The 14965-nt window shown below is 45.2% G+C and overlaps 5 protein-coding genes across 5 annotated transcripts; 2 read left to right on the forward strand and 3 right to left on the reverse strand.

Annotated features, from left to right (window-relative positions):
* Positions 1 to 338: 338 nt before the first annotated feature.
* Positions 339 to 986, forward strand: LOC309543906 (uncharacterized protein; the record flags this gene model as incomplete). The annotated part of the gene is made up of 1 exon (XM_082276319.1): positions 339 to 986. One exon carries the CDS (start codon positions 339 to 341, stop codon positions 984 to 986), a length of 648 nt encoding a protein of 215 aa, XP_082132445.1.
* A 2117-nt stretch (positions 987 to 3103) lies between these two features.
* Positions 3104 to 3514, reverse strand: LOC309543916 (histone H3.2; the record flags this gene model as incomplete). The annotated part of the gene is made up of 1 exon (XM_082276328.1): positions 3104 to 3514. One exon carries the CDS (start codon positions 3512 to 3514, stop codon positions 3104 to 3106), a length of 411 nt encoding a protein of 136 aa, XP_082132454.1.
* Positions 3515 to 5399: 1885 nt separating this feature from the next.
* LOC309543911 (histone H2B 1.1) lies at positions 5400 to 5780 on the reverse strand (the record flags this gene model as incomplete). Its single annotated transcript, XM_082276324.1, has 1 exon — positions 5400 to 5780. The coding sequence occupies one exon, from the start codon at positions 5778 to 5780 to the stop codon at positions 5400 to 5402; it is 381 nt and encodes a 126-aa protein (XP_082132450.1).
* A 324-nt stretch (positions 5781 to 6104) lies between these two features.
* LOC309543908 (histone H2A type 1-like) lies at positions 6105 to 6497 on the forward strand (the record flags this gene model as incomplete). The annotated part of the gene is made up of 1 exon (XM_082276321.1): positions 6105 to 6497. The coding sequence occupies one exon, from the start codon at positions 6105 to 6107 to the stop codon at positions 6495 to 6497; it is 393 nt and encodes a 130-aa protein (XP_082132447.1).
* Positions 6498 to 8416: 1919 nt separating this feature from the next.
* Positions 8417 to 8728, reverse strand: LOC309543917 (histone H4; the record flags this gene model as incomplete). The annotated part of the gene is made up of 1 exon (XM_082276329.1): positions 8417 to 8728. The coding sequence occupies one exon, from the start codon at positions 8726 to 8728 to the stop codon at positions 8417 to 8419; it is 312 nt and encodes a 103-aa protein (XP_082132455.1).
* Positions 8729 to 14965: the final 6237 nt, after the last annotated feature.

Raw genomic sequence — 14965 nt, forward strand, 5'->3', positions numbered from 1 at the left:
CAGCCTCTGTGTTCAGCCTCCTGAGCGGATCATGAGAGCGGAAAGTGAGGGATCGATAAGTGACAGTCCAGTGAGCAGATCGGGTCCCCGATAAAGATCGCTCATCCTTCCATTTCATATTAAAATCGTTTTTCTCTCTGCCAGGGAAACACAAGAAGAGAGAGAAGATTCTCCAGCACTGGAATGAGAGTCAATGGGCGTGTCTAAGGTGTAACCAATAGCAGTGCAGAAGACAAGTTCAATATCAACCAATAGCAGCGCAGAACGTCTGTATATAAGGAAGAGCGTCACCCCAGAAAGATATTTCTATTCTCTATTTTAGAAACTCGCTGAGAATCATGACTGAGACTGAGAGCGCCCCAGCCGCCGCTCCTCCAGCGGAGCCCGCAGCCAAGAAGAAGCCGGCTAAGAAGGCGGCAGCCGGAGGAGCCAAAAAAGGCAGCAAGAAGCCGTCCGGTCCCAGCGTGTCCGAGCTCATCGTCACAGCCGTGGCCGCTTCCAAAGAGCGCAGCGGGGTCTCCCTGGCCGCCCTCAAGAAGCTCCTGGCCGCTGGAGGATACGATGTGGAGAAGAACAACAGCCGCCTGAAGAGCGCCGTCAGGGCGCTGGTGACCAAGGGGAACCTCGTCCAGGTGAAAGGTCATGGCGCCTCCGGATCCTTCAAGATCAACAAGAAGCAGCAAGAGGGCGACAAGGCCAAGAAAACCGCAAAGAAGCCATTGGCTGCTGCTAAGAAGCCGGCAAAGTCCCCTAAGAAACCGGCGGCCAAGTCACCCAAGAAGGCAGTAAAGTCCCCTAAGAAGAAGGCGGCGGCCAAGAGCCCCAAGAAACCGGCGAAGGCTGCAGCTGTCAAGAAGGCGACAAAGAGCCCCAAGAAGCCCAAAGCTGCAGCCAAGCCCAAAAAAGCCGCCAAGAGTCCGGCTAAGAAGGCGGCAAAACCCAAGGCAGCAGCCAAGCCCAAGAAGGCCGCTCCGAAGAAGAAATAAATCAAAGCAGCCGGAGAACTCCTTCATCTACACCCCCCAAAGGCTCTTCTCAGAGCCACCCACCTCCTCCTAACAGAGCTACACCCACCCACCTCCTAACAGCAACACCTACCTACACCCACCCACCTCCCCCTAACAGAACCACACCTACCTACAACCAACAGAAGCCGCATAGACTTTGCACATTATAGAGGAGCTCAGATGTTCCCCATCACACATTGTACATTTATCTCTTGCAGATCATCTTATCTACATTTTATAGGAGAAATCACTGAAAGAAATCGGAGATCCCTCCTGATATAAAGGATCTTTAGGATCCCCACCAGACACATCTGTCGTGCGAATCGGAGACAATTCCCCCACACTATGAGTGGGATCTCCGAGAGGGGGAGGGGGGGGATACATTTCCTCTTCTAGATGATCGTTAAGGATCTTCAATATTTAATGTGACCGTTATAAGGGAAATAATTGTACTGATGGGAGAGGTTAGAATGGTCAGCTACAAGAATGTGTTATTTCCCCTAAAAATAACAGAAATCGGTTTAGCAGCGCCGATGTTCCATTCGGATAGAAATGACAACTCTCGGCTCCACTTTTACATTCATCAGACATATCTTTATATACAAAGATTAGAGACTGTGAGAATGGACTGGCGGTAGATCTCTACCTTTCTATATGATGGGAAATAAAGGATTCCATGTTTCATTATCAGATCTGTGTAGGATCATGGAACTGACCTCTATCAGACATGTAGCAGTTACAGATTTCCTCATATTAAAACTAGAATAAGAAAAAAAGTGTGAAAGGACTGGTAGAAATCATGGCACTGCCAGATATGTACAATGAATCAATAAACACAAATATTTCATGTCTGAAGAAGCAGATCTGACCCCTCTTAGAAACATTTTGCTGGTTTCTAGTTACAAAGTAAATGAAATTCTCTTCAGAGTATTGAATGGCTGAGGATCCTTTCTGCCAAATGAGAACATATTCATCAGAAATAGGTTTTTAAAAAAATCAAAAGATTGGAGATTCCTAATCGGTGTAAGAATTAGAAGATCTGAGATTGGACAGTTTTTCTCCATAATACAGTAAATGAGAGGACATAAAATCCTCCTCCGATCTCACTGATCTGATTATTCCGTTCTTAGTGAATAACAAGTAGAAAGTTGACTTGCACGGCTTATTCCATCCAGCACAATTCTGTACTAACATGGAGGGACAGATCGCTGAGCAGACAATGAATCGTCCCTCCCTGCTCCGGGCAGATCTGGGATCAGTCGGTGTCATTGTTTCCAGATTGAAAGTGTAAGCTCTGCTGGTGAGTTTAGGAAAGTGCAGCTGTGTCCCCTCCACCCCTGTGTGTGTGATAGGGAAGATTGTAGAAAGTTGTAGAATATCAGAGGAGAGATTCCTGTGATAGATCGGGGAGAGGAAATGTCTTCTTCATACAGCAGAATGAGGAGTGAGTGAGATTAGCAGTGAGTTGTATGATTTCTACACCCGAGCTGAGAAATCGGTGACCCCGTGGAGTGTACAGGAGGGGGAGGGGAGATTACTTTTTATTTTCAACAGATTTCCTCTCTCTGGTCTCCTGGTAGTGATGAGATAAGAAGTAAAGATTCTGTGTATAGGAACGTTTGTTTTACTGCTGAATATTGTTCCATTGTATCTATATAGAAGTGTGAATTGTTACTCTGTAATTGTTACAGATGAGTTACATTGTATTTAGTGAACAATAAATCTCCTTTATAGAGCAGAAATGTAAATGATTTCTCCGGGATCGGTTTAGAAATGTTACAGATGAGCTTTGCTTACCATGAAATATTGTTCTAATGTATCTATTAGTGAAGATATAGAGAAGTGTGAATGGTTAGAGAGGAGATTTACTTCCACACTGAGGATCGGAGCGCAGAGAAGGGAGAGAGAGAAGAAAGATGTGGTGAAGCTGATGGCGGGGATGGAATGTGTAGAAATGTAGTAGCGGGTATTTGCAGCATGTAGTAGGGGTGATGAGGTTGTATGGAGCTCTTTGTGAGGCGGATGTGGTGGCTCTGAAAAGAGCCTTTGTGGTGTGTAGAGAAGGTATGGGGGGGGGGGTGGAGATAAGAATGTATTTAGGCCCTCTCTCCGCGGATGCGGCGTGCCAGCTGTATGTCTTTGGGCATGATGGTGACCCTCTTGGCGTGGATGGCGCACAGGTTGGTGTCCTCGAAGAGTCCGACGAGATAAGCCTCGGAGGCCTCTTGCAGAGCCATGACGGCGGAGCTCTGGAAGCGCAGGTCGGTCTTGAAGTCCTGGGCGATCTCTCGGACGAGGCGCTGGAAGGGCAGTTTGCGGATGAGCAGCTCGGTGGATTTCTGGTAGCGGCGGATCTCTCGGAGAGCCACGGTGCCGGGCCTGTAGCGGTGAGGCTTCTTGACTCCGCCGGTGGCCGGGGCGCTCTTGCGGGCGGCTTTGGTGGCCAGCTGCTTGCGGGGAGCTTTCCCTCCGGTGGACTTACGAGCGGTTTGCTTGGTTCTTGCCATGGTTGGGAAAGGCTTCTAATCTCCAGACGGAACAGAAGTATGAGAACACGGGCTGTGCGGCGTCTATTTATACAGACCGCGCTGCACGTTTATTGGTTAATGCTGACCACGCCTGCTTAGGTTTAATAGGACCATTTCTTAGAGCTCTAATCAGCCAATGAGTGAGCTGTGTGATTCAGCTTTCAGTAGGGCGGGGCTTTCCCAGCCAGAGGTCACAAGGGACAGATTAACCCGAACCTGTCCGGAAAGCTGTGCGCGCCATTGCTGAAATAGGAGACATTAGAAATATTGTGAAGATGAAATGCTTTGTGAAATCCACTAAAGGACAATTTTACTATAAACTGCCCAGGAATAATCACCGGAAATGTTTTATTGAACCGGAAAGGATTTCTGGCTTTATAAAGTAGTTTTTTCTTAGTGATCAGTAAGGTGTCAGAGTTTAGATTTGATTTCCGGGTACAATCTCTAATGAAGGTTTCTATGAAACATGTAATACTTTATTTCCCGTCATATAGAAAGGTAGAGATCTATGAGAGAAGTCATCTTACTATCATGTTCTGTATGTAGCAGTGGGGGAGGGGGATTCTGCATTCTGAGGACTTGGAATAAAAGAGAACATATGGAAATGTTTTACATTATTCAATCATCTTCACATTCCATTTCTATTCATCTTCTTGATAATAAAGCATTGATGATATTTCTCGGATAAATGTCTCATCTGATGATCTCAGCTCTCAGTGTCGGATTTGGCGGTATAATAGAGCTGATTGTTTGTAACGTTCTACACATTTCAGGCGGCAAATTCAAAAAGGAAGAAATGTGAAATCTGAGCCAATCAGAGCTGTGGGCGTTTCCTTCTTCAGCCAGTAATGTCTTTCTTATGAGGATTTCAAAGATAATTATTCTGAGATATTTCTCCGTTTTCCCCCAAGAAAATATTTGTTCAGTAGACGTTTTATTGATCTCTATAGGAAACATTCTCTAGCAGGGCGGATTCTGTATTCTGATGTCTAAAATCAAACCATAAAACAACGATCATATTTTATCGATTTAATTTACTCCTAAACGACCGCTAAAAGGACCGGTGATTGTTTCCTAGAAGAAGAGAATTCTGTATGAGGTTTGAAAGTTCAGCCAATCACATCTGATATTTTTCTTTTTTAACAGTAATTCTGATGGAGGTTCTGATTGATGTGTGTTCATGTTTCAGGTTGGTATACAATGAATCATTTCTGATCTGTAGAAGAAATAAAAGTAAAATATGGAGGAGTCTCTGTAAGAAGACATTGTTCTATAAATCTTTATAATAGGATAGAACTGGCAATGGCTGTAAGCACTGACACGTCTCATGATCGCCCATCCCCCCAGGTGAAATCTTTACTTACAATCAGAGCCCCAATAATGAATTTCCGGCTATTTATAGGTAGGAAATGTTCTCCCAGTACAACTCTCCTCTATTAGAAGTGTGAATAAACAATTTGTTTTCGGTTACAATTTACTGCTCGTTTAACCGTTGATAAACACACAATCAGGGGTGTCCGGCTCTTTGTAGAGAGATGCGGGGCTCTGAGAAGAGATTTGTGTTTTGCGAAATAAAAATATTGATTCGAATTACTTGGCGGGTTTTCGGATGTAGGGAGAGATAAAGGAGGACATCTAGATTTTGGACATTGCGCTACTAATATCGGATTAGAATTATAGAAGTTTTTTTTTTTTTTTTTTTATGGCAGTAAAGTGCAATAATAAACGTGTTTGGGATCATTTGACATTTTTTCACTTGGACAAAGTTTCGCTGATCGACTGAGTAAAGCTCTGCTGTGATGTCTGTGGGTGGCTCTTAGAAGAGCCTTTGTGTGTTGTTGGGGTGATGGGTGGGGGAGGGGTATTACTTGGCGCTGGTGTACTTGGTGACGGCCTTGGTGCCCTCGGAGACGGCGTGCTTGGCCAGCTCTCCGGGCAGGAGGAGGCGGACGGCGGTCTGTATCTCCCGGGAGGTGATGGTGGAGCGCTTGTTGTAATGAGCCAGGCGGGAAGCTTCGCCGGCGATGCGCTCGAAGATGTCATTGACGAAGGAGTTCATGATGCTCATGGCCTTGGAGGAGATGCCGGTGTCGGGGTGGACCTGCTTGAGCACCTTGTAGACGTAGATGGCATAACTCTCCTTCCTGCTCTTCCTCCGCTTCTTGCCGTCCTTCTTCTGGCTCTTGGTCACGGCTTTCTTGGAGCCCTTCTTGGGCGCCGGGGCGGACTTGGCTGGTTCAGGCATGATTAGGGTTAATATGTTCTCTCCGCTGTGTGCAGGGAATGTGTGCTGGAGCTCCGCCCTCATGTGCTGCTTTTATAGGCGTCCTATGCAAATCACTGCTCCTCCCTCCTCGCTATTCTATTGGAGGATTCAGTCATGTGATGGGGAGGGGGGTGGAATGATTTCCTTCCTCGTTTACCGATTGGTGTAGAAGCAATTCACAAAGCTATTGGATGGCTTCAAATGTAACCAATCACAGAATGTGACGTCAGAGAAATGACTGTATAAATAAAAGGAAGGGGGCAGGAATTAGTTATATTCGTCTGACGACTCCCTCATCTCACAATGTCTGGCCGCGGTAAACAAGGAGGAAAGGTTCGGGCTAAGGCCAAGACCCGATCATCCCGGGCTGGTCTGCAGTTCCCAGTCGGTCGTGTTCACCGCCTGCTCAGGAAGGGTAACTATGCCGAGCGGGTCGGGGCCGGAGCTCCCGTCTATCTGGCCGCCGTCCTCGAGTATCTCACCGCTGAGATCCTCGAGCTGGCCGGTAACGCTGCCCGCGACAACAAGAAGACCCGCATCATCCCCCGACACCTCCAGCTGGCTGTCCGCAACGACGAGGAGCTCAACAAGCTGCTCGGGGGCGTCACCATCGCCCAGGGAGGAGTCCTGCCCAACATCCAGGCCGTGCTGCTGCCCAAGAAGACCGAGAGCCACAAGGCCGCCAAGACCAAGTAATCCCCAACAATCCCCCCATCCCCCTCCTCACCAAACACAAAGGCTCTTCTAAGAGCCACCCACATACATCACAGCGGAGCTGTACTCTCATTTCTATGGTGTGCAAAACTTTTCTATTTTTTTTTTGGCCTGGGTGGAGATGTATCAAATACGATAAACCCAAATAGGTTTTAGTGCGATTTTCTGGTCTAAATAATTATGTAAATGTATTCTTAGTAGCTCCGGATCATAAATCCAGATGCCCGCCTTTACCTTCTCTCTAATCCTTATACTGCAGCACCAAAGCTTTCCTCCGTCTCCCACATCTCTATAGAGAGCCCCGAGATCCCGGATTGTGTCTACGGCGAGCAGTCAATTATTTATTGGTTTATTAAATGCCCCAAACCGCAGATTGTTTATTCACACTTCTAATACAGGTAAGTTGTACTGAGAACATTTCCTACCTAGAAATATGCGGAAATTCATTGGGAGATCTGATTGGACACTTGGATATCTAAAGATTTCACCTTGGTGGGGAGCACAATGGGCGATCATGAGACGTGTCAGTGCTTACAGCCATTGCCAGTTCTATTCTATTATAAAGATTTATAGAGCAATGTCTTCTTACAGAGACTCCTCCTCATTGTCCTCCATACTTTACTTTTACAGATCAGAAATTATTCATTACATACCAAACATCCCCAACTGAAACATGATTACATCAGTCAGAACCTCCATCAGATGTTTTTGTTTAAATAAAATCTCGATCTTATTTTTTATATATATCAGATGTGATTGAAAAATTCCTCATATAGAATCCTCTTCTTCCGGGAAACAATCACCGGTCCCTTTAGCGGTAGTTTAAGAATAAAAAAACATCGTTAAAACATTATTGTACAGTTTTAGTCATTGATTTTACCCATCAGAATACAGAATCCGCCCTGCTAGAGAATGTTTCCTATAGAGATCAATGAAAAGTCTACTGAACAAGTATTTTCTGGGGGGAAACGGAGAAAGATCTCAGAACACATTTCCTTTTCGACGCCTCAGCAGGAATTACTGGCTGATTATGGAAACTCCCACAGCTCTGATTTCAAATTTGCCCGCCTGAAATGTGTAGAACGTTACAAACAATCAGCTCTATTATACCGCCAAATCCGACACTGAGACCTGAGATCATCAGATGAGACATTTATCCGAGAAATATCATCAATGCTTTATTATCAAGAAGATGATTGGATAATGTAAAACATTTCCATATATTCTTTTATTCCAAGTCCTCAGAATGCAGAATCCCCCTCCCCCCACTATTACATACAGAACATAATAGGGAGATGACTTCTCTCATAGATCTCTACCTTTCTATAGGATAGGAAGTATTACACGTTTCATCATCACATCTGTATAGAAATATGCAACTAAAAATCAAATCTCTCTCCCCTCTTTCTGATCCAAAATTTGTACAGATAGCAGATGCACAGATTTGTTCTTCCTGTATCACAATCGGAATATTCAGAAATATTACATCTGTGTTGTATTTCTATCATCATCTCAGTATTAGTGATCTCCATTCTTTTCATCATGAAATAATGATTTCTAGGTTCAGTTCCAACAAAAACTGTATATTCTCCTCACTCAGCTCGGAAAATCTTCTATACATCAACTGCCCAACCAATTATATGTGTAACATTGTCCTGTTCTTCCATATCTTTGGTAAATGTAAAGCAGATTGAACAATCAGATTGGAGAGTGTATGGGCAGCTAGACATCGCAGCACTCCATTTCTTAGTTAAACAATTAGCGGAAGTTCTTCTTGTTACACGATAAATGTGTAGAAATAAATGTGTTGGGAGTTGTGATCAGCCCTTTGTATGAGAAGGTGGGTGGCCCTGAGAAGGACCTTTGTTGGGGTGAAGTGGGTAAGCGGTGGATGTTGGGGTTTAGCCTCCGAATCCGTAGAGAGTGCGGCCCTGGCGTTTGAGCGCATAGACGACATCCATGGCGGTGACGGTCTTCCTCTTGGCGTGCTCGGTGTAGGTGACGGCATCGCGGATGACATTCTCCAGGAAAACCTTGAGCACTCCGCGGGTCTCCTCATAGATGAGACCGGAGATTCGCTTGACACCCCCTCTGCGGGCCAAACGTCGGATGGCGGGTTTGGTGATGCCCTGGATGTTGTCCCGGAGCACCTTCCTGTGGCGCTTAGCGCCTCCTTTCCCCAGACCCTTTCCTCCTTTACCGCGACCAGACATGATGATTCTCTGCTACAAAGACAGACTGAGATCAGCTGTCTGCCCGCTCTCCTTATATACAGCCTGAGCGGACCAGATGGAAACCTTCCTGGGAAAGAGGCGGAGTCACACCATTCATTACAAAATGAAGATAATCTTATTAATTTATAAGGCTCCTAATTATTATATTATATTCAGATATAATAATGCAATACAGCAATACATTTCCAGAAGATTCATTTATTCCTTCTTCTCATTTATTTTCGATTTATTCCTGGAGATTACACTGAACAGGAAACTTAACACTTTATACCAGAAACAAAGTAACCAGTTTCATGAAATTGTTCATAGTCATTTCATATCATTTAAATTTACAAATATTGTGAAAAGGAAACAAAGACACACATCTTCAGACATTTCACAGGCTGAGCGGACCTGATGGGAGACATGCTGAGAAGGGGGCGGGGTTCAGTCATTTATTACACTGCAGAGAAGTTAATTTATTTAGAAGCTTTTAAATGTTTTACTGAATAGAAACGGATGTAATTTATCAGAAGCGCAATGTTTCCTTTATTGATACACTGTACATTTTTTCTGACATATCATGATTATATATATTGCCCTTACTTAGAAACATTGTTAATATTTTGCTATTTCTATTTACAAAACTGGACTGATCAAATAGGAAACATTTGTTTTTTTAATTCATTGTACAAATGTATCTGGCAGTGTCATTATTACTACATATTTCTACCAACACTTTCACTTTTTTTTTATTCTGGTTTTAATATGAGGGAAATCTGTAACTACTTCATCTCTGAAAGACGGAACATTAATTATCCACCAGTTCCACGATCATATACAGATGTGTATATGTTAATTTTCTCGGATAAATGTCTCATCTGATGATCTCAGGTCTCAGTGTCGGATTTGGCGGTATAATAGAGCTGATTATTTCTCTGTAACGTTCTTCACAATTCAGGCGGCAAATTCAAAAAGGAGCAATAGGAAATCTGAGCCAATCAGAGGTGTGGGCGTTTCCTTCTTCAGCCAGTAATGTCTTTCTTATGAGGATTTCAAAGAAATGTATTCTGAGATCTTTCTCCGTTTTCCCCCCCAGAAAATTCTTGTTCAGTAGACTTTTCATTGATCTCTATAGGAAACATTCTCTAGCAGGGCGGATTCTGTATTGTGAAGTAAAAGAAAAAAGACTGGAAGAAATGTGACATTTATATTTCGAACGTATTTATTATGCATGGTTAGATAAACTGCCCGACAATTCAGAGGGCGGTTGATCGATGTTCCCGGAGGAAGAGATATCAGATTTTAGTGTCGGATTATTCTATCTGAGATAATCGGAACGTTCCATAATATTCCGGCGGGAAATATGAGTTATAAAATGCGAAAATTGCACCAATCACAGTTCTGGGCGTTTTCTTCCGATAATAAAATCTATTTTCCTTCCAAGGAGTGTGAAGGGGATCTGAGATCTGTGTTCCTTTTTAGATGGGGGATGTTTGTTTGGTATTTAATATTCAATGATCTCTAATGCTGTTGAATATCTTCTGGAGATCAAAGGATGGAGGAAAATGACAGCCAGTCCCTGTAAGGAGATCACATCCTTCCTTCCTTCATATTAAATACGATATAAACAAATATTAAAAAATAAATACATAAATATATAGCACGTTGTTCCCTCACCCGGATCACAATCTTAGGTGAGGAAACCAACAATCAGATCTCCTAAACACATATAATGCCACACTCACACATTCTTACAATAAAACATGCAGAGAACCGTTTGATGGATCAGTAGATGACTCCGGGGTAAAATAATCAGAGCTCAGCACTAACTGTCATGATTACTACAGATTACTACCAGTCCTTTCCCTTTTTGTTAATTTTTGGATGTAGGGGGGGCGTAACGCCTACATGTCATGTCTGAAAGATGAAACATTAATTGTCGGCCAGTTCCCCGATCATATACAGATCTGATAATGAAACATGTAATACTTTATTTCCCATCATATAGAAAGTTTGAGATCTATGAGAGAAGTGGCTTCACTATCATTTTCTGTATGTAGCAGTGGGGGGGATTCTGCATTCTGAGAACATATGGAAATGCTTTACATTATTCTATAATCTTCCAATTTTATTTCTGTTTATTCCGTACTAATCGATTAATCTGCCTACAAATAACGTGTTAAAGATATTTCTCGGATAAATATTTCATCTGATGATCTCAGTGGGATTTGGTGTTATAATGGGGCTGATTATTTGTCTGTAACGTTTTTCACAATTCAGGCGGGAAGATTTGAAAATGCCTAATTGAGTTCTGAGCCAATCAGAATTGTGAGCGGTTTCATTATCAGCCTTCATTAGTCAGCGATGTCTTTAAGAGGAATCCAAAGTATTCTATTCTGAGATTTTCTCCATTTTCAGCCCAGAAAAGATTTGTTCTGTAGACTTTTCATTGATAGATCTCTATAACAGTGCTCAGCTCTGCCTCCCCTCAGCAGCCGGCCACACACCGAAAATGGCTGAAAGAATGAACAAATGGACTGGACCCCCCCCAAAGTGGCGGAACTTCAAGACACAGTCGCAATAGTGACTGTTGCGACTCTGTTAGTTCTGACACTGATCCGTGGTGGGTCTAAGAGCAATGAGCCATGATTGGAAAGAGTTATCATTAATTTCTCTAATCACGGCTCTGAGAGTACTCTGTGCACTGATTGGGCAAAGCCTTCTTTTTTATTTAGTCAAAGGTTGCAATACTAACAAGTGAAATGGCAGAACATAATATGACACTGTACATAGCACACCAGTGGTGGCTGGTGCATTGGGAGCGCAGGGGCACTGCCCCCCCCCCCCCCCATCCATGCATCCAGGCCCCTAATCTGCATGCAGGGCGACGGATGCATGGACTTCAATGGGGCTTTTTTTAGCCATGTGATTAGCAAGAGGCTTTAAGAGGTGGGCTTGGGGCGCAGAACACTGTGCCTCGAGCCCACCCAGTTGTGTGACAAAAACAAATGAAAATTCGCTATTGTCACACGGATCCTCCTCCTGGCCAATCAGGAAGCTAGTCTTGAGACACGTTTCCCGATTGACCGAAAGGAGAAGCCATGCCATTGGGTATAGAGGAGAAGGGAGGAGACGCAGAAGACAGGAGTCCTGCCTGGGACCTTCCATTGTGGTGTTCCAATGGCCACACATTTCCGACAGGCCTCCGAGTCCACCAGTTGATATGGCAGTAGTTGGTGGGCTATCAGTTACGACAAGCCAGCAGTCAACCGTTGGGCAAGAGTGTTATCCGGCGTCATACTTTTTTTACGCTCTAACAGCCTGCCTTTTTCCAGAACAACATGAGGACTGCATGATGGAAGGTGGAGTGGAGGACAATTGTGAGGAGAGAAGAGAAGGAGAAGGAGAAGAGGCGGGACGGTGAGAGCCTGGAGTGTGGTTTTGTTGGTTCTGACGGCGTTGCTCCCACTGGGCTCGGTGATGGGAGGTCAGGTGCCTTCTTAAGGTGGTCATCCCTAGGTGAGTGTTGGGCTTACTGCGACTTATGCATTGACTGCAAAGGCTGCAGATGGCAACACTGTTGTCAACAGTGGACACATTAAAAAAGCCAACACTGCGGAGCCATGTTCTGGCGTCCTGGAGCGCCAGATGTGACCGTACATGGTTGATGGCTCGCTCCTGATACATTTGCAGTCTGCTTTGTCCCTCCTGTGCAATGCAAGTTCCGCCTGCTTCTCCTCCCTATTTGTTGGACCATCTCTCCCTCTGAACTCCTCTCCTCGTCCTCTCTTGTGGGCACCCATGTGACGTCCATAGACACGTCATCATCCACGTCACCTTCCCCACCACTAACATTCGAGATCTTGGAGTCGGCAGCAACAGCGGGACCAACCTCCTTGGGCTGATCTGGGTACTGTGGTCAGACTGCTGAGTGGCGGCTGTTGCTACCTCCTCTTCCTGATCCGATGCCAAGAATGGCTGCACCTCACAAATGTCTTGTGATGGATCGGAAAATAATTCCAGTGACTCAAGCGGAAGGTATATGGTGTTGGAGGTGTTGGTGGCGGTGTCTTTGGGGGTGCACACAGCAGAGAGTGAAGAGGGTGCACATAGAGAGGATGAGGAGGGTGCAGAAGAGGAAGGCTGAGTGAGCCACTCAACCAAATTTGGTGCGTCCTTTGACGTAATCAAACACACCTTCTGAAACTTCACACTTTGGCCCCAGCCTACTGCTCCTGCCCTACCATCCCTGCATAAGGGCCTGCCTCTTCCTCTTCCTGTCATTTTTTAAATTACCCTGTGACAAAAGTCTCTAGAGAAGCGCAGTATATGTGGAACAAGGTATATAACACCCCGCTTCAATCTGTGATATTGGGGGGCCACAGGTTTATCACACCAGTTCTACAAAAAATTGGCCAGTGACTGTTGTCACTGTGTGTATCACAGTTAACGCAGCAAAAGAGGCCACATTTTTGCAGGACTAAAATACACTCTTAGAAAAGTATACTGTTAAATAACACCACACTTCAATATATGGTATTGGGGGGCCACTGGTCTATCACACCAGTTGTACAAAAAATTGGCCAGTGAGTTTGGCACTGTGTGTAGCCGAGTAAATGCTGCAAAAGAGGCAATATTGTTGCAGGACACAAATAAACTTATAAAAGAATACTCAGATGACACCCCACTTCAATCTGTGGTATTGGGGGGCCACTGGTTTATCACACCAGTTGTACAAAAAGTTGGCCAGTGAGTTTGGCACTGTGTGTAGCAGAGTAAACGCAGCAAAAGAGGCAATATTGTTGCAGGACACAAATACACTTATACAAGTATACTCAGATAACACCCCATTACAATATGAACTTGGTCGTGCAGCAATTCGTTGCCAAATACCCTGTGGTCCAGGAAGTCTTGCGGCAGGCCAGGAAAATCTTGGCCCATTTCAGAAGATCTTACACAGCCATTATTCGCCTTGCTGACATTCAGCGGCTACACAAACGACCCGTCAGGCATCTTATTTGTGACTGCCCAACGCGATGGAACTCAACATTGCATATTCTTGATAGGCTGCTCCAGCAGAAATGTGCAGTTAACGACTACCTGTACGAACTCTGGGGCAGGACAGGTTCAGGGGAGCTTGGGTTTGTTTCACCTCGCCAGTGGCTGCTCATGCGTGACACATGCAGACTTCTGCGGCCATTCGATGAGATCACCAAACTGGCCAGTCACAACCAGGGCGCCATCAGTGACATCGTACTTTATGCCTTCTTTCTGGAGCATGCATGGCGCTGTGTCATTGATCAAGCCGTCGAGGAGCAGGAAGATGAGGAAGTCGCAATGTTGGATGAATTCCCAGTGGGTGCTACTCCATCTGAGACAAGTCAACAGCAGGAGTCAGAAGAGGAGTCCGAGATGGATGGTGCTGGGGGGGGAGGGGGGTGAGGAGAAGCAAGAAAAACATTATTTAAACCTTTCTGGGATCCCTGGTGTTATCCGTGGATGGGGGGGGGGGGGAACGAGGACAACATTATCCTGGATGATGAGCTGGAAGCAGGCCACTACACCACTTCCAGTTTAGTGTGAATGGGGGCCTTCATGCTCCAGTGTTTTAAGGGGGACCCCCGTATAAAAAGCATAAAGGCCAAAGAACCAGTACTGGGTGGCAATGTACTTAGACCCCCGGTACAAACAAAAAATGGCGGAAATGTTACCACAATCACAGAGGGGGGTCAGAATGCAGCACTTCCAGGCCTTTCTGCGGGAAATGCTGCATTCTGCTTTTGCATGCGCTGGCAGAGGAATTTCCAGTCACAGAGAAACTGTTGCGGGTAGCAATCCAACAGCGCCTGCAAGAAGAGGGCGGTTTGAAGATGTCTTGGTCAGTTCAGATATGAGATCCTTCTTTCAGCCAAACCATTGACAGCTCTACTCCGGATCCAGCATCAGGGAATGCCTAGACCGACAGGTGTCCGACTACATTGGGTTAACGGCCGATGGGGACGCTCTGAGGAGTGATCAACCCCTGGACTACTGGGTAGGCAGGCTTGACCTCCGGCCAGAGCTTGCACAATTTGCAATGGAAATGTTGGCTTGCCCCCACGTTCAGTGTCCTGTCCGAAAAGATGTTCAGCGCAGCAGGGGGGATCATGGCTAGGGTTGAGCGAACACGGACTGTATTATTCGGGTCCGTACCGGATAATTGGATTTTTGTTACCCAGACACGGACCCAAAAAC

Source organism: Pelophylax lessonae, assembly GCF_965119305.1.
Source record: "Pelophylax lessonae genome assembly, contig: HAP1_SCAFFOLD_508, whole genome shotgun sequence".
NCBI classification, from domain to species: Eukaryota; Metazoa; Chordata; class Amphibia; order Anura; family Ranidae; genus Pelophylax; species Pelophylax lessonae.